Genomic DNA, 25,400 nt, shown 5'->3' with positions numbered 1-25,400 from the left:
GTCCTTCAGGGAAAGCATCGAATCTCATGGGCTTTACTTTCCTGCTTTCTTCTTCTTGCTCCCAGTAGAGGGGTCCAAACACCCCAGGGAGGAAAAATGACAGCTTTTGTGGGGAAATCGCTGATCTCCACTGCCCTAGATTACAGGTTTCTCCTCTCTGATGTCTAGGAGCAGGCTGAGTTGCTCATTGCCTACTTCATGTTATCTGGGGACCAAAAGCTAATGGTGGATCTCCTTGTGAACCAAACCCGGTGTTATTGCCTGATGCAATTCAGTCCAGACTTCCTGGTTGCTCTCTGTCCAAGGCATCTCCAATCTCAGCATTTGTCTAGCTAAAATGAACTAGTCTGGACTGAAAAGTCCTGATTTTTGTGCCTTGACTATTAATATAAAGCATGATATTTTTCCATAAAAAGCAGTTTTTTCTCGTTGCTGGTGGAATTGAAGAAGAGTTGATGCCTGGATCCAGCAGGTTCTTCTGAGAACCGCAGCTAAGGAGAGAATTACTCCAGGTTTTCCCTCATCTGTCACAACCTGGCAAAATGGTGGCAAAGCATCTTTTAAGTCTGCTGCATCTCTGTGCAGTTAAATGCTTCCATTACATGAGAGATTCAAAAGTTTTGGCTCAAAATACACTTTTACGCCAATCCAGCCTATCTTCCCCCAAGCCTTTTGGCTAACTCCCACGCAGATGTCCTTTCAGTGGCAAACTAGTTGCCTCATGAAAATTCACAGAGTCTGACCTTCCTTCAAATCCCCGCTAAAGCTCACCTTAAAGATGAAACCTGACCAGGCGCTGACAGCAGCCAGGCAGCTGGTGTGCGGTGACCGCTGTTTCTCACACTGATCACAGCCGTCTTATTACCTTGTGCGCTGCCGGCTGTTTGCTGTAGACACCTGTTGTGTCTCATCAGATACGTGGGCTTTAAATCCTCCGGGAGAGGAACTATCTTTCTGCTGTTTGTGTGGATAGAGCCTGATGTACCAGAGCCTCGATCCCTGCCAAGGTCTCATCGCACCGCTCAGTGCACAGTAATGTTGATGGTGATAAAGGAAATCAAAGCCGGTCATTTTCCAGGGAAACTCGTTTTGTGAGAAGTAACAATGATGATGCTGTTAACTACTACGTTGATCGTGGTCAAAAGATAGCATGTGATTTTTAACAAAATATTTGAGAAAAAGCTTTATATGCCAGACTTCTCCACTTAGCTCCCGTGAAGCCAATTAAAAGATTTCAACTGATCAATTCTTTTGATGAAAAGTATCTTCTTTCCACCAAAAATTTCAATTTTTCATCTCAAAACTGAAGGCTCAATCCTCAACATATCAATCGCTCGAGAAACTGAAATCCAATAAAAATATTTTGATTAATTTTTGGTTTGTGTTCAGGCATTTGGCTTCCAGATAAAAGCTGGAAAATTTCCAGGGAAAGCAAGGAGAAGGACTTACTGGGTTGGGTTTTTTGCATTTATGTAATAAAAGAAATTATTTGGACAAATCAAACTATTTCAGATAATAAGAACCTTTAAGAAAAGTAACTTCTCTGTCTTACAAAAAAATAAGCAAAAATGCTGAAAAGCAAAATATTTCTTGGCCTAGAAAGTGGTGGTACTTTTTTTTTTTTTTTCTTTTACCATGCTACCATTGCCAGAGGCAACGTATTCATCAGTGGTTCATCAATCAAATCAGAACAAGTACCATTCCTCTCATTAAGAGAGCTATGTAGAAATGGCACATTCCTAGTGTAGGTGTCTGTTCTTTTCATTTATTAAAATCGGAGCTTCACACGTTAAGGATGCAGGATGGTATTCTGCCTTTTTACTCCTCCTATAGTCCCAGCCTTGTGTTAAGAATGAACTGGATTTTAATCTGGCTCATACAGCAGAAATTGAACTTCTAGGTAAATATTACTTCACACCTTTGTGTCCTTTTCATCTGCTTTTCATTACATACAGGTTTCTGCTAATGTTTAGGATGTTTGGTGCTATCGGATCTTAACCGTTCCACTCCCGGATTCTCTGGTTACTGATTAAAAATCACCTGTCGTCCCTTATCTTGTACAGTATTTTTCACTCTCCACTTAAATTACCTGAATGACACTCTGAGAGGGGGGAAAAAAGCAGAAAGGATGGTTGGTTTACATCAACTTTCTTATTTGTTCTTTCCCCTGATCACTCTCCTTCACTCATCCCCCCGCCCTCACCCTTTTGTGGGGTCACTGGAGAGGTACGACTGCTGTTCGTTTGTCCTCTTCACCCACCTACATAACTATGTCCTATTTGCAACTTAGATCATTTATTCCTTCTAGAAATGGGGTCAGAGAGAGACTTGCATAAAAGTGGCATCTTCTCCTGTCAGTTGTGCATCGTTCTAGAGCACTGCCCACAGAGAAAAACATTCTTTGAGTGGGACAAATGGTACTGAATCCTTCCCAGCAGTTGTGTTAAAGCTATGATGGTTAATAAATGTCCAAAATAGTATCTACTCAATTCAGCGGAGCTGATCTCCAGCGGTGATGGACCTGGCCTTTCTGGCTGAATGGAGGAGGCTCGTATGTACTGCACTGAGGTTCCGGTACTGGTGAGGAAGGGTGGGTTCATTTAAGAGTGCTTTGTGTTGGGCTTTTCTTTCTTCAGGTAAGACACATGACATCGTATGTTCCTGTTAAGATGACCCTGCACAGCAGCTTGAAATCTCCTTTTCTTTCTGCTGCAGGAGAGGAGGCCTTGACCATGTACATGGACAAAAGCCGCCTTGACAGAAAGTCAGGCAACGCTACCCAGAGCGTTGAGGCATTGCACCAGCTTGCTTCCTCCTACTTTGTAGATCGTGATGGCACCATGAGGAGACTCCACGAGATCCAGATCTCTACCGGAGCAATCAAGGTACTGTATCTTGCCTTGGGAAGAGAAAGAAGACTGTGTGCCCATGCTACTGCCGTAGGGGTTGAGGGCAGGACATTGCCAGTTCAGTGTGATGGCTTTTTTGATCACAAGTTGTTTTCTTCCTGTGCTGATTTCCTAAGGTAAATTGTTTTTTTACCAGCCTTATTGAAGAATTTATTTCCCCAGAGCCAGTCATACATGGAAAGGGGTGGGCATCCAATGTGATGGTTGTCTAGGACAGGAGACTTCCACTACTGTGAGGCAGTGACCCCTGGAAGGAAGAGAGGGAAAAGACAATCCAGATCAGCAATGGAGGTTGGAAGGGAAAGGCAGGTCTGTGAAATGTTCAACCCCATGCAACCCAGAAGTATTTTCCTCTTGTGGGTATGACTGCTAAACATCTCTCAGATGAATTTGCTACAAGAAAAGGTGAAAAAATCAGTGTGGCATTGCTGAGGTACCTTGAATGAAACGGACTGAGAGACAGCTAGGGGGCTTGTGGCAGGCAGGGAGGCAAGCTGCTCAGAGCATACAGAATAGGGGAAATGGTTCTGCAGACAAAGGCTGCCTTCTCTGAAAGCAATCATCCTATACTGGGGAGGGATTTTATTGTTGCAGAGTTCACCTCAGGGAAGGTGATGTGGATGGAGTTGTCATTGTTAGCCATTTCTGAAAGGTTTCAGCTCTTGTTATTGTTCTGTGCTGTCTCATGGCTGAGTCTGTTCCCTTCTGGATGGGAAATCGTATTGAGATATTGAAACAGCGATGGCAGATAACCGCCCTTTGTGAATTCAGGAAGGGCAGCCTCTTCTCCATGGCTGGAAACCATTAGCAACAACCACAGCAAGAGCACTGCAGGCCATGTGTGCCTCCACCTAACCTCAGCACAAGGATGGTCTGCACATATGTTGTGGGAGCACTAGGCACCACTGTGGGCTTGCAATCCATCTCTGTATCTTGCTTTCCAATAAGAGAAGCCAGGGAATAATTCCCCTACTTGCTTCTGATGTTCTCCAATGGAGATGCTCTATGAGAAACATCAATCTGCAGGACATCATTGCCAAGCCCAGAATAACATGTGGTACCGTAAAGAAAGCAGGCACATTTCACTCTATTTTTTGCAGCTTGTGAGTGTGCCAGACATTAGTCGTGTCTGTTCAGTGTGGCGCATTATTTCCCAATTAGGGAAGATGCATTTTGGATTGCATCAGCTGGTGACAAGCAGTCATCATATTACAAGGTCTGAAACTGCCTGGGGAAGACATGGTGCTGCAATCAAAGGGGACACTCTGTTTTCTCCATCCTCCACAGGTAACAGAAACTCGTACCGGCCCCCTGGGCTGTAACAGCTACGACAATCTGGACTCTGTGAGTTCTGTCCTTCTGCAAAGCACTGAGAGCAAACTCCACCTGCAAGGTAGGGCACAGGAACGGGGGAGCTGGACATACAGGGCATGGAGTGGGGGGATGAAATGAGAGAGGGGTGCCCTTTATTCTAGCCTGCTTCCATCCTCTGTTTGCTGCGATCACCACCTTTGCTGTAAGCTCACTGAAGCAGGACTGATGGCTTCTGGTGGCTTCATACGATGCTCAGCGCAGCAGAGCCAGGGCTTGACAAGGGACTGAGCTAAAGGTGCAAAAGACTGCAGACTTGGACCCCAGTGAGGTGTCTGGGTGCCCTCTGCCATTGAATTTTCATGGACTTCTGTGTATTATACATATATCAATATACATAAATGTGGCCTTTTCCATTAATATTGTAGGGATATTCCATCCACGTCTCTGTCCCTCCCAAACTGCTGTTTTGCGTAAGAGGTTTGCAGATCAGCTTTTGGGATTCTGTAATGACGGTAATCTTTGGGAAAAGTCACAAAGGTTTTATTTAGATGCTAGAAGCCATGGCTTCAGTCCCAGTTGGGGAACTAGTCCAGAAGTCAACAGATAGAGGTCATGACTGAATTAATAAATAAATACATGCCGGTTAGCAAGAAGTCAACTTCAGTACAAGGAGGAAATTCACTGGGCGTGTAATTTACTAAGGTTATTCCCAAGTTTTTGACAAAATAAGGAAATGTTGGATTTAACTGCTCATTTGCCCAGATGGTTTTATTTCTGGAATCCTTGTACTTGCACAAATTTTAATTTTTCAGATGAATGGGCTACATTACATCTTCCGCTTTGAGTATAATTTGGCAAGTGCTGTTTTAATCTTGGGTTCACAGAAACTGGGTTTCATTTACTGAGTCATGTTGTGGATATTATTATTGTTGTTATTATTTGCCTTTAAAAATAATAGGCAGGTTGTCTTCACTATTCCAGTGATTATCTAAATCACTGAGTTCAGGTTATTACCTAATTAACAACACACAATTTGAGGCTTTTTTATATACTGTGATTATGGCTGCTGGTAATGAAAACCCAAGGATGACACACCAGATAACTAGGTAAACAGCTAAATAAGCATACAGCTTGGTTTATAGCAGACAAACTGGTAAGTAGGTAAATCAATAGATCTCTATTGGCTATCTGATCCTACAAGATAAGAGAAAGAGCAAGATGCCAGGGAGGGGGAAAGAGGTGGAGGAAGAGTGCAAGTTTAGGAGAGAGGTGGGATGTAAGGTGAGTGAGGCTGTGATTTCTGATGGGAACAGACAGAGGACCTTTGGGGTCAACCACACATGGGTCTCATGGAGCTTCATAGCATAACCCAGCACAGAGAGGACAGACCCAAGCCAAGAGAGACAGCGAGGGAAGGGAGCAAGGTAAGGCTCTTCCTAATAGAACAAAGTGACCTTTAAAGCTACACCTGAGCTTTCTGCCTAATCTGGAGTGCAGTTCTTGGGATAATTACCCAGGAACCTTCCTCTGCTCTGAGAGGCCTCATTAGGAATTAGTCATAGGGCTGCAGGTAATGGATCGTGACCAAGTCTCCCCTGATCTGATTAGCAGCTGAGCATGAGCTGCTGACAGAAATCCACGTTACTACCTTCATGTCACTCTGGCTCTATAAACGAGCAGCTTCTTCATGACAGGGAGAAATTCTATTTCTGAACTTGCTGCAGCCCAGCCCTGAGAGTTGTGCTTCCAAAACTTGCCCTCTAGGAGATGCAATGGCTGGACCCAGAGCTAAGCTACATATTCATGTCTGCATGTAGGGTTTGGGAAGGTCAGCCAGCCTGGAGATTTAGGGAAGGACCTGGATGCATGTGCAGTATCTGGTTCTGCACCTGTGGTTAAATGGATGGAAGAGCATCACTAATTTATAAACCAGTATGCATGTGGATCCAGCACGCACGTTCATCTGTGTCAGATGCCTTCATTCGGGTGTATACACAGGTATATTAATCGCAGTAGCTCAGAAGGTTTGCCTTTTAAATAGCACTATCTGGGGACAGGTTCCCTGTCCTGTGCATGGGGAGGGCTGTGCACAAAGCTGGGGGGACCAGCCCGCACGGGGCTGGGGGAGATCCTGCTGTGGGCTGGGATCTCACAGGTGACTGCATTTATTTGTGCTTTGCATCCTCCTGTCCCTGCAACCAGCATGAAACCATCCCTTCACCTGCCTCCACCTCTGGTGTGGCTGATGCATGAGCTGCCTGTGCTGCCTGGAAAAGGAGTAAGCCAAAGCATGGGAGGGGAAGGTGCTAACAGCTCCTCAGCAGTCTGGTGGGAAATGGGAACGTGTTCCCTAGAAAAGTGTCCTAGGCTGAAATTTGAAAATCTGAGTGAAAAAAAGCATCATTTTGAAAAGTTCTGGGAAATTAAAATTGCAGAGACACATCCTCTTGGGCAGCGTATGTTAATATTGCAACGTGGCACTATTTCAATAGGGTAAAATCCTTCTGTGCTATTCTAAACACTGTGATATAAAACCAGGAAATATTGCATAGGTAGTTTATTACACCAAATACGGTAATAGACTGTTAAATTTACAGTACAATTAATGTTAAAGTCTTTGCCAAGGTGGGCAGAGCAGTGATGACAATACAAAACATTTCATCTTTTCAGTGAAACAAAATGAGGGAGTATGAAAAATACATTTAGACCTTTCCCTGTCAAAAGTGCTTTTGGAGTCAACACGCTCTCACAAAATGCTTCAATGAAACTGCATTTTCAACAGAGAACTCTTCTATGGAAAATGTCTCAAATAGCTCTAATTTAGAGCTGGGGAAATTTACCTCTTTTAATGCAGGAAGCTTTTTATATACAGTCCGAAGCCAAACATCTCTCTAATAGTTTTTCTGGGTGAATTAAGGACGTGTTCCCTTGTCAGAAACTTCACATTCTGCCTGTAGTTAGCTAAGACAAACCAATACCAAATCAGTGTTGCTCTGAATTTTTAAAGAGGAACTTTATGCTTTACAGACTGGCAGAATTCCTCCTTCCGATCAATAAGTTACCTTCAAAACTAAGATATTCTCCCTAACACTTGCCACTAGCAAACCTACCTTCTGCATCTATTATCAGCTACTGAGGCTGCTGTGGAGGATAAGCCCATTCCTTGTGCGCTTAGAACAGTGGTCTCAACCAATATGGCCTTCTTGCAACCTCATCTTTGTCAAGATTACCTTAAACGATTAATCACACCTGTGCTTTACTGGCAGCTGTAATCAACTCAATTTCAGTAATATCTAGTTACTGGGCATGGTATGGAACTACACATGAATGGGAAGGGTACCAGGACTGAGATGCTGCTAGCCCAGTACCTGTACAACATCTTGCCAACATCTGCTCACAAGGGTGTTCAATGCAAACCCGAAAATACTGGTATGAATTTGCCCTTGTCTGGGTATGATGATAAATGTGTGGGGATTTATATATGTCAAGGTACAAATGTGAGAGCAGGCATGGCTGTATTTCAGTAATCCTATTACTTTTATATATATATATATATATATATATATATGTACACCCTGTAATGATTTCTTCCACAAGGAAATTCCTAGCTGGAAGATCTGAGTTGCCTGTAATCCCTACAGAATGTTTGCAGTTTTTAAGTTAGAGCTTTGCATTTGGAGTATGCACACTCATGTTTTGATGGGTAGCTGGATTTGTGTCACTAGTGTTCCTGGTCTAAGCACATATTTGAATATGTGCTGCTTGTTAAATGCTGCAATTAACTCTATGGATTCCAGCAGAACTGCTCACCTGGTTAAACTTAAGTATTTCTGTAAGTGTTTTGTTGAATTGGTGCTAAATGTACAGAGGTTCTGACTACCTCTTAAACATGAGGTTATTTCTTAGAAGAGGATATCCTGGAAATGGTGGTGGTTTTTTTTAGAAACCACAAGTTTTATGGGCAAAAAGTGAACCTCCACATGAGGAACTCTGCAGGGTAGGATGGGACGGTGTTATGTTTTGGAGATTACAGGGTATTCATGTTTCTGCATGTATTGACATACACAATGCACGTCCTTTGCAATGGGAGGTGCTTTCCCTGAAACTTTAGTTGCTTTTTTTACCCCTATTCCTTCCAGAGGAAAAAAAAAAAAAATCTCTGAAGCTGGTGTCATTTGTAGCTGGGACCAGACAGCTTGTTGGTGCTGTTACCCACGTTAAAACTGGAAGAGAAACTATGGTGAGCTGAAGAGCCTGTGGTCATTTGGGCCTCACATTCAAAGGGTGAGGCCAGGTCAGGTTGCTTCTTCATGAAGCACAGAGTGGAAAGATTTATTCACGGGACTTGGGCCATGAATAAACGGGGTCAATGCACATCAAGAAGCCCAGGGCCCCTCTCCTGTGAGCTTGCAGGCTCAGTGAGTACAGCAGCCTTCAGGCCCTCCAAGCCCCCTTTGTAGATCTTGGTTCTCCAATAGCACTGCACTTTGTTTCCATCCTGAAGGAAAGTCTTGGAGCCGGGCAGGTGGGACCATCCCTGTCAGTGCGAAGGTTCAAAAAGGAACTGTCCCTCTGGTGGTTGCTTCAGATCAATCCCTAAAAGAGACTGAAGTTCAGTCCTTCCTGAAGACAATGGGAAGAAAGCTAAGGTGCTTGTTGAGAAACATCTCAGGAAAGACCAGATGGGTCTCAAAATGATAATCAGCCTTAGACCACTTTTGAGGTTCACTGGGGTGCGGTAGGCTGTGGCCAGCCCCTTGCATGTTCCCTCTCTTCCCCACAACAGCACCACAGAAAAGGCAGCAGGATCTGTGCAGGCACAGTGCCTCCAAATGCCAGGCTTGACATCCTTCCTTGGGCAAGTGCCACAGACGTCTTCTCCAGCTCAAGGTTGCTCTGGGTTCATCCTGCCCGGCGGCTGCCGCTGCTCCGTGCTCGGCTGCCAGTTGGGTCAGACAGTGGGGCAGCTCAATGCCAGCAGGCATGGTGCTTGTGGAGACTGTGCCCTGGCAATAGCAGCAGGGAGAGGAACCAGAGGTCTCTGTGCCTTCAACACCCTCCTGATCCCCCCAGACTTGGTCTTCCAGAGGGACCTTGTCAAAACTGAGATCTCTCAGTGGAACCAAAAGCAAAAGGGTAATGGGGGTGCCAGGGTCACTGCCCACCACTCTTCTCTTGTCTGAGGTGGACGTGACCCATCACTGAGATGGGCCTGAACTCCTGTAAGGAGTCACAGCCCTGCTTGCCCTTCCTGCACACTGTCATCCTCTGAATTATTGTCTTATTTTCATTCCACTCCAATGAGCTGTCAGGCGCGGATACAGTAATTCAAGGCAATAGAAACACAAACAGATGGGTAATTGACCTGCATGCCTTCATTATGTTGGAGTTCAGTGCTGCTGTTCGAGCCATAAACTCCTTTATCTGCCACTCCAAAATCCTTGGGCCTTTTATGAGGAAGGCGAGCGGGCCAGGCTTCCCGCAAAAGGCTCGCTCGGAGTTATTGTTGTCTCTGCCTCGTGCACCGCAGACGCTGACTGAGTTTGACAAGCAGGACTCACCAGGTAGAAGAAAACATCTGTGAACCCTCAGGGACATCTGCAGGGGGACAGGAGATGGGGGCTGGAGAAGGACAGGTTGGAAAAACACGTACACTGTGCGCAAGGCAAACACTTAAACTGTTATCGTGTTCTCTGGTACCCGAGCAAGCGTACGCCTGCACAGATGGATGGATACGCAAACACTTGCTATGGAGAAAGAGACATGGGGATAGATCTCTCAGCTAATGTAAATCTTCAGAGCACCACTGAAATCATTGGCACTAAATCCATTTGCACTTTTATAGGATTTGGCAAGTAGCCTTCCTAGCAGGGAGAGAGCTGAAAAGGCTCGGGTACCCAACTCCTGTATTTATACCATGGGAACTGGGCACTTAACTCTGCAAGGGTCTTTTATAAATCCCTCCTTGTATTATTTTCCTTTCTTCTGTTTCCTTTTCTCTTTCAGTGTGTGGTTTCCATGTTTCTGTGGTACCAAACCTATTTAGTCTCTCTCAAATAGATCAGAACAGCGTAACGCTCATCACTTCTGAACTAGCGCTCGGTTGTGAAGTGTAAAACCAGTCCTAACCCGGGAACAAGGGAGGCTTTGGCTTCAGCTGCTTTGTGCTGTACTGGAATCCAGGACTGGGATGAAGGGGGTACACTGGATGTTGTGGAGGGGGTGTTACTTGTCACCTTTCCCTCACAGAGCAGGTGGGTTCTGCTCTCAGCTACCTCACTAGTTGCACTGGAGGCACACAATTTGTAGCTCACCTTCTTTACTCATGACAGCTCCAATAGAAATACCCCAGCAGCTTTTAATTCCTCAGCATCACTTTCCCAAGCTGTTGATGAAACAGGTTTTGAAAAGAACAGATACCTGAAATGACATCTTTTCTTGTTTCCCCCACCCCCTTCTCTGCCTCTTGTTTCTATGCCAGGTCTCCAGATCATCTTTCCTCAGTATTTACAAGAGAAGTTTGTCCAGTCTGCCTTGAGTTACATCATGTGCAACGGCGAGGGGGAGTACATCTGCCGGAACAGCCAGTGCGGCTGCCAGTGTGCGGAGGAGTTCCCGCAGTGCAACTGCCCCATCACTGACATCCAGATCATGGAGTACACCCTAGCAAACATGGCCAAGACCTGGACAGAAGCCTATAAAGATCTGGAGAATTCAGGTAACCAAACAAAACACATTTTCCAATTGATTTATTTCAAACAAAACATGTCACATTATACCAGGTAAGAATCTCTTCTTCCCTCAGTATAGTGCTCCAGTTTGGATAAAAAATAGAGGCTATTGAACCCAAAAATGTGATCTTAGTCTTGAGGGAGTATCTTTTTTTTTCTGTTTCAGATACAGACAAAAACACATGCCACATGTAATTCTGTGTGTAACGGGATATTTTCTATGGAAGGATTTGTTTGCTTAAAAACCTGATTTTTCATAGCAACCCGGCTCAGAATCCCTCTTTAATAGTTCTACAGAGAAACTTCCACAATATGAATGATGCAGAAATTGCTTTTCAGATTTGCATGAATGATTTATTCTGCTTTGGTGAAAGGCAATTCACAGAGCGAGAGCACAGGCCAGATGACACCTCATTTGAGATAGAGAGGAGAAGGGAAAACGACTTCCCTCTCCTATGGTGCCGATGCTTGCTGGTGTGAACGTTTTGCTTTTCTCTCCACTTCCTACCAGTCTGAGGCTGGAGGTATCAGTGGAGTTTGTTCCACGTTGATGCTGGGCAGCACCCATAGTAGCTGTGCGGTAGCACTTGCGTGATAGGCACTCTCAAGGGCTGGAGGTAGGAAAGAGAGCAACAGTATCGGTGCAGTCACACCCTTTCCTTTGGCAAGCAGTCTGCATGCCCCGAAGCCCCATGGGCACTATGCTGAACTTCATCGAGAGCTTACCCCTGTCCTGACTCTCATCTTTTAGTGTTAGCCAGTTACTTCCCCACACATTTTCTTTAACGTTTATGGTCATAACTGTCCAGGTCTCTGTGTTAGGAAAGAAAACTATGAGGAAGGGACCATCTAGTTTCATCCAAGGCACTGAAGAATTCTTCTTCAGAAGTCTTCCCGGCAGCAATTTCTTTCTTCATGTTGAAGGTCACCTTAATCCCTTGAGTGGCTGGAACAAAGCGGCCTGTGTTGTTTTCTTGATAGGCTGTTGAGGACTGCTTCATACTTTGATATGCGAATCCTGCTGGCATGTCTGCTGTTGCACATATTCTTATGTCCATCTCCTGCGGTCAACTTGGTGCTCAACTGAGCAAAGTCAGAGTAGTAGTTAATAGCCCAGGGCTGATGACCATATTGACAAGGTCCCCCCATATACGTACACTAGGGGAAGCTGCAAGGCTGGGGCTGTTCCAGAAGTAAGTCACTAGCTGAAGAGGTCAGTGGTTTTCTGGGGGTTTCTATAGATTCACGGACGGGGTGGGTGCACTAGGGCAAATCAGAAGTGCGGATACTAGAAGCTTCTGCTAGATCAGTACTACACAAATTAGGGTTACTGGTAGTGCTTGCCTGCACAGCTCTGCCATTAGTTATACGTTGCTGGTTGCGGTACAGGATCTTCATACAAGATGCTCAAGAGCCACATGTTGGCCACCATTCATCAAACCCCTTTACACTCCCAGGGGATCTAACCCAGACACTTAGAAGGTGAGAGCCCTATGGAGAGAGAGGAATTACAGTCCAACAGTGATTGCTTTACTGTTACATTCTGTACTTGTTGCACTCAATCTAAGCAAAGACTGTGGTAGATAATTATATTCGGTCTCCCTCCCCTTGAGATTTCAACAGGGGAAGGTGTTTTTTCATTTGCCATGTTAAAATGACACATTGCAGTGCAATTCTCTGTTGTGCTATAGCCATATTCCACCCAGGACTGGAGGCTTTTCAGGGCTAGACGGAGTGATTATCTTTATGTTTAAAGCTGCTGCATCTCATTCATCACTTTGTTGCATCATGCGTGAACTTATCCTTTGAGATGAAAGTTGCTGTCACAAAAGACTGTAGCATTAGTATTTTGCTTTTTTGTTTTAATAAATATTCCCAATAACGAGAGGATTTTCTTCATTATGAACAGCAGAAAAGAAATCTCTAATGAAATCTGAAGACTTTTCCAATAAAGTAGGCTGAAAGGCACATGAGTGCACTGAAAGCAAATACCATTTCCACAGGAAGCTGCTGATAGCTTGAAAGTTCTGTATTCTGGCTCTGACGTGTGTTGGATTCCTATGCTAATTTGAAAAAATCATGTGGGACAAATCAAGACTTGGTGTGGTTTGGGATAGTATCTTCAAAGTCAAGGAGGCTGCAGTGAACTGCTGCTGCTGTAAATCAGCTCAGGAGCTCTCTTAGTCCTGTGCTCCATCGCTCATGTGTAAATTGAGAAAAATAACACTGCCTCATTCTTGGCATTTTAGTATGGCTGGCCAAAAAATTCTGCATCGGAACTGTGATTCTGGGTTTTAAAACAGCACTTTGATTAAAAGTCATGGGGTTTGGGCTTTTTTTGCAGTGCTATTGCTTTCTGACAAAAATGTGATTTTATTTTATTTTTTTTAACTGAAAAGACAAGCACTGGAAAAATGAAAGTTTCATACTTGAAAGAGATGTTTGACACGGCCATTTCACTGAAATGCCACCATCCTTCTCCAGAGGCTGGACCTCTGCCCCCTGCCACCTGCGATGATGTGTCATTGCCATGGGACTGCCTGCAGGGACTGGGTGACTCGGCAAAAAGAGAGGCCACGTTGCATTATGGGGGATGTAGTCCCAGCCATCGTCGACATTGTGCAGATGAATGAAATAAAACCAAATGTAAACAGATTTCTTAGTTAATTGGAAATTCTCAGGGTTAAGAATGAATTATTCCCAGAAGGGTACAAGACTTAGCACAATGCAGCCATAGCCTTGGCTGGGGCCTCCAGGGACAGTTATAAATAAATATAAAGAAATAATGAAGAATCTATTCTTTTGGGAAAGTATTTTCTTTTTTCACCCCCCCCCCCCCCCCCCTTTTTTAGAACAACCTCATTCAACTTTTATTTTGCTGGATTTCTTTGCTAATTTGTTTTTCTCCCAATGTTGCACTGCAGTATCAAAATGTGCACACTGCACTGAAATTTCTCCTTTACTCGTCTCTATGAAAAATGTAGCACATTCATCATCAAAAGGAAAAGATCTTGGTCTTTTGCACAAACAGGCTTTTGAGGAAATTGATTTATAAGGGGTGGGAAGCAAATGCAAGGCTTTTACTGCTGAAAGGTACCAGGAGTAATCAGCATGGTCAACAGAAGCAATTATATGTGATGATAGTTTCAGAGGACCACTGAACAAGAGAGAATCATTTTTGGGGAGGAGAAGGGCACTGAAAGCAACATTACAAATAGAGTGAAAACCTGAGAGATGATTAAAAAAAAAAACCACACCTCTGTTATCTTTGGTGAAGAAAGGAGACAAGCAGATGTCCCATGGATCTTGATAGTGCAATGATGAAAATTATTTTTATTAGGTGCTCAGTTTCACCATGTGATGAGTAGGATGTGAACATCCATTTACCATCTATGCAATGATGGTACTGACTAATGCATAGATGTTCTGTGGTAGGCAGTTGAGCATGAACTGCAAGTTGCTGGATAATAGGAAATCTGTTATGCAAATATCCATAAGCTTTTTATGATAGGTTGTAAATTATCTGGTCTGATTTTCTTCAATAATTCTATGGATTATTACTTTTTTTGAAAAGATACCATCCTTTACCAGCTTTCATTTTTTACTTTTTTTTTCCTGGCTATTGTCCTCTTTCCCTTCTGAAAATGGGATGAAGGAATTTTAAAAAAGGATTCAGAAAAGAAGAAAAATAATGTAGATAGCTTACAGGAAAAGAGGGCCGCATTTCATGTTGGCTGCTTTGTGGGGTTTATGGCAGGGCTCTATCCAGCCTCCCCCCAGAAGCAGGACCACCAGCAGCAGCAGGTCAGGTCAGCCATGGCTTCGTCTGGCAGAGTCTAAAATAAGGGGTTCTGCTGCATCTCTGGGCAGCATGTTCCAGTGCTGCATCACTGCCAAGTAAAGAGGTTTTTCAATAAGCCATTTGAACTTCTCAAGCTGCAAACTGTCTATTACTCCTTATTATATCATATGTGTCTAACAAGAGGAGTTTCTCTCCTTCGTATCTTAAGTACCTTTTAAACAGTGGTAAACTGTAATTAGATTGCCCCTTGGCAGCTCCACCAGATTAAACAAGTGCGGCTTCCTCCACCTGACCCTGCAGGACTTGTGCTCCAGGGCCTTGACCACCTAGGTAGCCCTCAGCTGTGCCCTCCTCAGTTTCTCAACACTTCTCTTTAATTGGGTGACCCTAAAGTTGGCAGAGAAAGACAGGTGCAGCCTCAGTAGTGCCAAGTAGAGGGGAAGAGAAACTTCCCCAACCTCCTGGATTTAGCCCAGTATGCAGTTTGTGTTGTTCCCAGTCAGAACATAGTGCTGACCCACCTTCAGCATGGTGCCCACCATAACCCCAGGACCTTTCCAGCAGCTGTTGTTCAACTGGTTGTTTCCAAGCCTGTACTGACGTGTGTGGTGGTTCTCTCCTGGTGCAGAACTTTGTTCTTTTCTTTATTGCATTTTATAGGCTTTTTGTTGGCCCACTCCTCGTGTGTCTCAGTGTGTCAAAGCCAGTTTACTGGTATCAAAAATTGAGTTATTTTCTACTGACAAATGGGAACCATCTGTTTTTTCCATATGAGGATGTCCCAGCCTGGTAATCAGAGTCTAAGCAAACTATACTTCTAAATTAGGAAGAAAGGGGTGATCGTAAACAGAAACAGTATCAGATTTTTTTCTTTTGTCATGAAAAAAAACCCTCAAACAAAGCCTACATAATGCTTTTTTCATTATCAAACAAAATCAAATGGAAATAAAGTGATTACAAAACAACATTTAACAACGTATTTTTGGATCAATTAGAATTTTCTTTTGGCTAAAACTGACACATTTTGTTCTGACCTTAGCCTTGCAAACTATTTTATTTTCATTGTTACATAAAGCAACCCATTTAACTTCAAATGTTCATGAAGTTAAATGAGAAAAAAAGGATCAGAATGCTCTGCTTAAAAATGAGAAAACTGGACATTTTAACACAACCCAAACCCTTCCTCTGGGGATTTTTTAAGGCTTTTTTTTTTTTTTTTTTTTTTTTTAACAACACAGCCAAAGTGATTTGACTTCAACAACAAATGACATTTTAGGAGCAGATGAAAAACAATTTAAATGAGAACTCTTTAACTGACAATGATTACAACGCCTTGCTTTTTGTTCATAACCCCCAGACTGTAATCCTGTGCTCTAGGGAATTTGCTTCTCTTTTTTACTTCACCCTGTACACATTAACTGTGTTGTTTCACCCTCGTACTCTCTGGCTTTCATTTCCCCTGTGGGAGCAGCAGCAGCCCTGGAATCAGTGGGCTTCCTGGGCAGACTGGCAGACCAGTGAGTTAATGGGCATCACCTTCCTTTAGCAGAGCACTGATGGCTCATACATCATTGCTGTTTCTCCATCCTGCTAGTGACAAGCTTTGGAACTTGGTTGTAGTTCAGAAACCTCTGTATTTCTCCACATTTTTGTGTGTTTCAGATGAGTTTAAATCCTTCATGAAAAGGCTACCTAGCAACCACTTCCTGACCATTGGGAGCATCCACCAGCACTGGGGGAACGACTGGGATCTGCAGAACCGCTACAAGCTGCTGCAGAGCTCCCTGGAAGCCCAGCGCCAGAAGATCCAGCGCACTGCCCGCAAACTCTTTGGCCTCAGTGTCCGGTGTCGGCACAATCCTAACCACCAGCTGCCCAGAGAAAGGTACCTTCATCCTTCCTTGGGGATGGCTGTGGTGTGGCAGGTAGCTGATGGACCTGAGCCGGGGCTAAACCTAGCAGCCTAAGTGCTTGGATACAGGGTTGCTAACACGGAGCTTTGGGGGAAAGTGGTAAAGTCTGGGAGTGGGTTGGAATTTCTGGAGATGTAAGTAACCATTACCACACACCTAAGCATATTTGCATCCTTCTGCGTGGTCTTACCTACCCAGGTGAAGGGCAGTGGCTTATTCTGCAGTGTTCTACAGGAATATTTCAGAGCTGCCATCAGACAGCCAAGCAGGCTAAGCTGCTTTTTAAGCGATTTTGCCTCATATACCACCGCCAAGCTTTAGGCCTCCATTTGTTGTTAAAGTGGACATATGGAGCACAAGATGCTTCAGCCCCTTTTTGAGTTGTGTTCCACAATGAGTGTAGCTAGAGTGAGAGAGAAGCTTTAGTTTCGATTGGGAGTAGATTCCATCACTTCTACAAACTGCAGAGTAAACCTGCAGTCCTGCCCTGGCCAGAAGCTCAGCAATGTTGTTACAGGTGGAGAGAGTAGATTTTCCATTACAGTTGCACAGCTGTGGATATCTAACAGTCACCTCCTGCTGGCCCCTTTCAGCACTGACCTATAGCTGTGTTTAAGTTTCCATCCAATCATTTTTGGAGACTTGGATCCGTGGATTTTAACAAACAGCTCTTGCTATTTCTTTCTACGTTGTCTGAAGTGAAGTAACACTGAAAATCTTGGGGGAAAAAATGAGTCCAAGTGCTTTTTCTTCCATGTTTCTTTTGGAAGGGTCAGGCCAAGTTAATATTTGTAGAGGAATGTTTTCTCACCTCCTTCTTTTCCTAATTATTCAGTGTCGAGAGAACATTAACTGGTTGACTGCTGTCTCTTGTTATCATCCAGTCCCCTGACTGCTAAACACACAAAGTTTTCATTTCATCACTGTGCAGCTTGGCAAACTCTTCCAGGGGTTAACATCTCTAATTACCAAGAAATCTCATATTTCTGGAGAAAGTCTTGATGGACTTACTAGGGATGAAGAGAAATATCTATTAAGTTTAAGAGATTATGAAAAAAGTCTTTGGAGAACTTCCTAAAACTGGCCCATTCCTGCCAATTGGCTGAGCTGCTATATACAAGCCAAGTGGTGGTGGAGTCACCAGCATGTCCAGGCAGTATTTTGAGTTGTGCCATGACAACAAAGTGAAGCAGCAGCAAGCAAATATCCAGCCAACCATGCTGCTGCAAAGCATTCAGATAAATATGTCTTTAGCATTTCTCTTCTATTTTAAAAAGTCAGCCACGCAGAAAGGGCGCCTCCAACTAATACTATAAAATCTGGAGGAAGAAGGACGAAATGGATGATGGCAGCTGGAGTTTTAACTGACTGATGTGCTTGATTTGTTTAAGTCAACACCACCAGGCATATTATAATTTCTTTTCTTATTTGTCATTCTGCATTTGTAGCTAGGCAGGGGAGCAGCTTGGTAGACAGATATGTAGTGGAAGAGGTATGCATGTCATCTTTTTTTTTCACAGAGCTTGGAAATACTCTAATTTTCTAATTGTTGCTGTACAGAACGACAGACGCTTATCGAGCAAGCCAGTGGCTTTGAAAGGATGGAAAGGTCCTGTTAAGAGCAAGCCTCTCTTTCTCTTTAATACAGGCAATAGTAAGCCTGCATTATATATTCAAAAGCAATGTGAGAAAAAGAAATAGGATTGCTGTTGATTGTCCTCAGGGAAAGGAAGAGGTGGCGTTTCCAAAGGAAAGGAAGAGTAAGGATTTCAGCAATTAGACTGATTCTCCATGACCTTTTGCAATAGCTAAGGAGATATATATACGCACATGTATTTGCTCTGCACTGCTTTTGCTTAAAAAAGAGCTCTTTGCAGGCAAGTTTGTTGGTTTAAAAAAGAAACCACTCCTCAGTTGTTACAGTGTCAATGTTGAATGAGTACTTATAGTTGCATTTTAAAACTGTAAAATGTAAAATATAAATAATATCCAAAGGAGAGAGGAGCTGATACATGTTCTGGGCTCCAGCCAAATTGTCATTAGTTAAGAATACATCTCACAGCTGCTGAGAATAAAAATAGCATTTTTTTACTTCACTGTTCCATACAGAAAGCCCCAAAGTATCTCCACAGCAGCCAGTGCTGGCTGGAAAGAGAAAGATGATTTTTCAAAGGAAAACTTGATAAATCCCTACCTTTTTACTTGCAATTAAAAAAACAACCAACCAACCAACCAACCAACCAACCAAAACAACCTGTCCTACTGGATCAGGGGTTTGGTGTTTTGGTTTTTTGTTTTTTGGTTTATTTAGTTTTTGGTTTTGGTTTGGTTTTCTAACACTTAGCTAAGATCCCATCTACAACAAAGCTGAGTCTTTGTCTCAAGAGACACCCATCAGCCTCTTCCCCTCCCCAGACCTGATTAATCCTGAAGGACAAGTCAGGAAAAAAGAAAATTATTCATAACCTTTCTGTATAACATGACCTCCGCTTCTGATCTGAAAGCCTGACACTGTCCTGCAAAACATGGTTTTTTGTCACAACAGATAGGTTTTAAATGGCGAAAGAGCTCTGCGTGATCACCTGGCTCCCAGCTCCCAGCACCACCAGGGGACTGCATGTCTCCAACCAGCAACAGCAAGAAAACACTGCAAAATAGCTCTCGCTCACAGCTTTGCCTGGATGCAATTTTTTTTTCATTTTAGTTTTGGAATGTAAGATATTAAAGTTGAACGTAAAACTACTTGACAGTGACCTTCAAAGACATAGCTTCCTTTTTTTTAATTTCACATGTTCTAGTACTTTATACTTTGAACTAGCAGAGGTAGCAAATGTGAGGCAAAATAACTTTTGCAATGATATTAAAAGGGAGAAAGATAAACTGATGACTCCTTAATGAAAAAGAAAATAATTAAATTGAAAACCAATCACCACTCTGCTACTGGCTTTCAGCCTTTAAGCAGTGGCTCTTTTCAGCTTCCTTCTGCCCTGACAGTTCTTGGTGGTTCTTGCAGGCCTCTGAGCCATCATAGCTCTGTGTTTTAAGTTACCTCCTGACAGCTGAAGGGCTGTGACTGGTCCTGCACATATTCTTATCCTGTCCCAGTTGCAAGACAAAATCGATTAATTTATACCGCTTTTCCTCTCTCTCACTCCATCACACTTCCCATTGTCATGTTTGTAGCTGATGCCCAGCTCTGCCCTGGATTCTGCATTTTCATTTAATTATGTCCTTTATTGCTGCCATCAGCAGATGGTGGGTAGCATGATTTTTTTTTTTTTTTTTTGTCCTACTTGTGTCTTTGCTGAATGCTAAGACATATACACACACACCAAAAAAACCCAACCAACCCTCTTTCTCCTGAACTCCTCCCATCCGTCCTCCACAAAGTTGATCTGGGGAACAGGAAAATTACTAGCTTCGATTACAAGATGTCAGCTGAGAATCCTTTCTCGTTTTGCTGTGCTGACTGCTAGTATAAGAGAAGGTTGGAACGATGCCTTTTTTTTTTTCCTAAGACAGACAGGACATGGCCATCTGACCCTAGTTTTTGTTGTGTTCCCTGATGTGTATCTGGGCAGTCCTGGACCCATGAACTCAATGGCATTATCAACATGTAAAACTGTGTAAAGCAGTAAGGCAGCACTGCACAAATACACTGGGAATCCTGTGCATGAGTGAGCGTGTGAGGAAATCGGGAGAGTCCCGCTGCCTTGCATGGAGCTGGAATTGTGATCTGTCCATGGCAGCCGTTCAGCTGCTGTGTGCCCATGCACCGATACAGGCTATTGGAAGCAGTGGCCCTATGTGCACACAGGCACACCTCTGACAGTGCCGAATACCTCATCAAACCCACCTGAGAAACCACCTTTAGTCATATGAGCAGCCATTAGTGCCTCATCTGAAAGCCCAGCCCCACAAAAAAGCAGTAAATGTGATCACAGTGACAGCTGTGGGAATCGGGGAAATACTGTCTTTACCTCGTGGACAGGGGTAGGGATGCTGAGAGGGTACAGGATGGAGCTGGGCATTTACCATCTGTCTGCCACCAGCCTGCTGCTTCAGCTCTTCATTTGCTTTGTGCTGCTAGGCTTCTCCTCTTGGTAGAAATTCCAGCAGGAGTGGGACCTAGGAACAAAGCTTGGGGCTGCAGGAGGTATTTCCTTCAAAGCAGCCTCTGATGTTCATCATTGTCACCAAGCCTGGCCATGGGAAGAGGCAGCATGCAGGAATCTTGCACTTCTCTTAGCAATTCCCCCAGCCCAGTGAACCCAGGCAGCCAGTGTGCATGCATTGGAGGGTTGCTGTGCTTTCAGTTCATCCTCCACTTGCTCATTATCTCTTAACTTCATGCTTAGATTAGTGGTTAGAAGCAACAAAAGATTTCAAAGGGGTGCATGGAGGAATTGAGGTGGGTTCACAACACCTTAGGGGGATTGAAGCTTGGAATCTGGGTGCCTTGCTAAATTCAAATGCATTTTTCTGGCTTTCCAACTGTGAGGCTTCAGATGGGGTAAAAAATATTTGTATTGCTGAAACAGTGAGCAAAAAATCACCTATCAGCAGAAGGGAGACTCAGGCCCCAGCGGGTGGTTTTGAGAGTTCTTGTTGCTGTCAGTAATGTGTTTTGCAGTCACGCTGTGCTGTCCCCTCCACACCAAAGCAGAGCTGTCCTAGAAACCAGGAGCCCTGTGCACTTCTTCTGGGGACCAGGGCTGTCACCATCTCCCTCTGCAGCAGATGTGTGGAGAGGTCACTGCCTTGCTCCCAGGTTCCCCAGCCAGGCTTTTCCACTAGCAGGAGAGCTCCTGTTAGCTTTGAGTAGTGGAAAGAGACCCTGGTAGCCCTGTACCACAGGAGGAATGTAAAAATTGGCTCTTCCCACATCCAAGGCTTCAGAATTTTCCTGCTATTGCACGTCCTTCTTCCTCGCTCTGTCTCTCTTTTTTTTTTTTCATTCCTTTCACTCAATTTCTTCCTCTTTCTTTTCACTCCTATAGGTCCTCTGTCTTTCAGTTGTTGCTGTTGTTGCAGTTTTCCCCTTTCTCCAACCCTATTCCCCCCCCCCCCCCCCCCCCCTTTCTTCCCCTACCCTTACTGCTTCGGCTTCTTGATTATTTCTTTCCTTCCAGTGCTTTTTTTCCTGTTTTATACTCTTATCCCTCCACTCGCTCCCTCCCCCTAATCATCGTGCTGTTCTTTGCTGCTGTATCATTTAATGCCTTCTTTGATACAGCCTACAGCTTAATGATTATTCGGAGGTCAGGCGATGCAGGTGCCATGAATTTCACTAATCCAGCTCTGAGAGCCTCTGTCCATAATCACTCCTCCCTTTCTACAGGGACTGAATCCTAATTTGTCATTAGCCAGTCCTCTCACTGCAGCGCTACCAAGAACTTTTTGCCCAGAGGAGACAATGAAGTATTCATTAGCTGGGGGGAAGGCGGAGGGGAGGGAGCAGGCGGCTGAACAAGGCGTTCTGCTGAAGGCTGCTGAGAAAGGAATCGCTGTGCTGAGATTTCCCGGGGTGGTGGGGAGAGGGGGGCAGCAAGGCAACATTGCAAGTGCCTTATACAAAAAGCAAACGTGGGTTACAGTGTCATTCATTAGGAGTCATTCCAGGGCTGCAGGACATGGAGGTGAGGGCGCTGATCTAGCAATTATGGGAGTGGTGGGGCCTGGGAATGGGCAAGCGTGGCTGCCTGTTGTGGGGAGAGGCTTTAAGAGGTGGTTAATTAGCAGCAGATTTTTTTTAAAGGAGAAGCTGTTCTAGCAGCTTTGTCTCTACACACCCTGGCTTTCATCCTCTTTTCTGCTGTTGTTGAGCTCTGTACCGTAAGCAGAGGTTACTGCTGGCTTTGCCTCATCCCATTACGGGTCTGTTTTTGGAAAGTGGGAGGAATTGCCAATGACATGGAGAGGACTTTTCTTCTGCTAGCCCAGGAGTTATGGGGACCTGCAGTGCCTGATAGCACCTCAGCCTCTGGCAGGGCTTTATCAGCTCCATCCCCGTGGCTGAACTTTGCTACTGCGGCACAGATGGGTTCTTTGGCAGGAGACTGTGCCAGTCTCAGCTCCTGGAGCAGTGTGAAGAGAGACACTTTTCAGATGATCAGTTCTAACTTCTAGCTATTTCTTAGAGGGCTATTGCTCTCCACCAAAGGAGTAAACAGCAGATGAATGATCCAGTCTAGAAATAGACTGGAATAGCTGCCAGATGCCATGGCAGGGCACCAATGTTCTGAGAGCTCTGCCTCAGATATATCCCTGAAAACACTGCGGCTCTAGTAAGATGCTAGCACCAAGGACTGTGAGGTTCTAAAATGTTAATGATTTCTTCTTCCTACCCGCAGGACAATACAGGAATGGCTTACCCGGGTCCAGTCCCTGCTCTACTGTAATGAGAATGGGTTCTGGGGGACGTTTCTGGAAAGCCAACGGAGCTGCGTTTGCCATGGTGGCACCAGCCTGTGCCAGCGCCCCATCCCCTGCATCATTGGGGGCAACAACAGCTGTGCCATGTGCAGCCTTGCCAACATCTCTCTCTGCGGCTCATGCAACAAGGGCTATAAGCTTTACAGGGGTCGCTGCGAGCCTCAGAACGTAGACTCAGAGCGGAGTGAGCAGTTCATCAGCTTTGAGACAGACTTGGACTTCCAAGACCTAGAGCTGAAGTACCTGCTGCAGAAAATGGACTCTCGCCTGTATGTGCACACCACTTTCATCAGCAACGAGATCCGCCTGGACACCTTCTTTGACCCCAGGTGGCGCAAACGCATGTCCCTCACCTTGAAGAGCAACAAGAACCGGATGGACTTCATCCACATGGTGATCGGGATCTCCATGCGAATCTGCCAGATGCGCAACAGCAGCCTGGACCCTATGTTCTTCGTCTACGTCAACCCGTTCAGTGGGAGTCACTCCGAGGGTTGGAACATGCCCTTTGGGGAGTACGGCTACCCACGCTGGGAGAAAATCCGCCTCCAAAACAGCCAGTGCTACAACTGGACCCTGCTACTGGGCAACCGGTGGAAAACCTTTTTTGAGACTGTTCACATCTACCTACGCAGCCGGACTCGGCTGCCCTCCCTACTGCGTAACGAGACTGGCCAAGGGCCTGTGGACCTTTCTGACCCCACCAAGCGTCAGTTCTACATCAAGATCTCGGATGTGCAGGTGTATGGCTACAGCCTGCGTTTTAACGCTGACCTGCTGCGCAGTGCCGTGCAGCAGGTCAACCAGTCATACACGCAAGGCGGGCAGTTCTATTCTTCCTCCTCCGTCATGCTCTTGCTGCTGGATATTCGGGACCGAATCAATAGACTGGCGCCTCCTGTGGCCCCAGGGAAGCCCCAGCTGGATCTGTTCTCTTGTATGCTCAAGCACCGCCTGAAACTCACCAACAGCGAGATCATCCGTGTGAACCATGCTCTAGACCTGTACAACACCGAGATCCTCAAACAGTCGGACCAGATGACAGCCAAACTCTGCTAACCCGGACTTTTCAATGGACATGTTGGTGATTGATCCTTTTGCTGTAAAAAAATAAAAGAGAAAAAAAAAAAAAGAGAAAAAAGTAAAAAGAAAGAAAGAAAAGTGGGGGGGAAAGTAAAGAAAGGGGGGAAAACCAAGATTTGTAAAATGTAATTAATATACGAAAAAGAAAAAAAAGAGGAAATTCTTCATTTGTTGAAAACTAAACCCGTTCTAGCAGCTGTATAAAACTGTCAGGCATGTTTGTTATTTCTATAATCCGTCATAAAAGGGTAACACCGTACATTCTCTTGACCTTGGGGTGTTGCTTGCTAGTCCTCAGGGGCAGCAGAGTAAATGAAGGGAGGAGCAGAGAGAGGGACAAACTTCTGTAATGAACTGTAAAGTTTCTGCTATGCAGGTGCCAAGACAAAGAGACAAACAAAGCAAAAGCAAAACAAACAAACAAGAGTTATATGTAAATGTAAAAGAACTACCATTATTCCTATAGTGGGAGTAAATGGTTAAAGATAAAAGATATTCCTTCTGTTGAGATTTATGCCAGCTTTATGTTGAGTTATTCACGCAGCCTGTGCTGAGCTTTACTGGAGGACAGAAGGCGATGGCAGTCCTTTGAGTGTAAAACTAATGCCTTGTTGGCGAGAAGACACATGGGAGGTGGAGGGTGGGTGCAGGTCTCAGGTGTCTTCACTTTGGGATTTCCATCTTGGAAGACTTTTCACAGAGGTAGAGTCTCAGCACTTGCTGAAGGATGGGACATGTCAGGTCCCTTTGGCTGCATTGTTGACCTGGAGTTCATGTCCTGCACCAGACTGCTGTTGCCTTCAGTGATGTCAGAGCTTAACCCCTGAGGAGCAGCACCTGTAAATCTTCAGAGTCACTCATCTTTAAGGTATTTCAACAGAATCCCTAAAACAAAGAAAGCCAAAATCATATGCCACTTTGATAAACCTAGACTTAAAGTCAAACCTGAATTCGTTTTTTTTGCTTTGGGTTCTGGGTTTTCCAGTAGCACTGGGAAACCCTCATCGCCACAAAATCCAAAGCACAATGCAAGAACCTACATTTCCAAGGAAACCTGGAGATACTGAAGGGCACACATATTGTTTTTGTTCTTTGGGGAAGGAAATTCTTTTTACTACCTAATGTTTCTGTGTCTGTGAATAATGTCCTTGTTTCACTTACACTTTCTTTGTAGACAAAAAAACCACAAACCACCAAAAACCAAACAAAAACC

General features: G+C 44.5%; 1 protein-coding gene across 2 annotated transcripts in view; it reads left to right on the top strand.

Moving 5' to 3' along the window:
* Window positions 1–24,657, top strand: part of BRINP1 (BMP/retinoic acid inducible neural specific 1) — an 86,415-nt gene extending 61,758 nt beyond the window's left edge. For both annotated transcript variants that reach the window (XM_080402357.1, XM_080402358.1), the window contains 5 exons: window positions 2,716–2,885; window positions 4,197–4,302; window positions 10,705–10,941; window positions 16,419–16,641; window positions 23,023–24,657. In XM_080402357.1, coding sequence (XP_080258483.1) covers window positions 2,716–2,885; window positions 4,197–4,302; window positions 10,705–10,941; window positions 16,419–16,641; window positions 23,023–24,163 — 1,877 coding nt within the window. In that variant the 3' untranslated portion in view covers window positions 24,164–24,657. The remainder of the gene's footprint in view (window positions 1–2,715; window positions 2,886–4,196; window positions 4,303–10,704; window positions 10,942–16,418; window positions 16,642–23,022) is intronic.
* Window positions 24,658–25,400: the final 743 nt, after the last annotated feature.

This window comes from Falco punctatus (assembly GCF_963210335.1).
Source record: "Falco punctatus genome assembly, chromosome: 9".
In the NCBI taxonomy this organism is placed as follows: Eukaryota; Metazoa; Chordata; class Aves; order Falconiformes; family Falconidae; genus Falco; species Falco punctatus.
The sequence above is the reverse complement of the archived record's forward strand: the minus strand, read 5'-3'. Positions and strand labels throughout refer to the sequence as shown.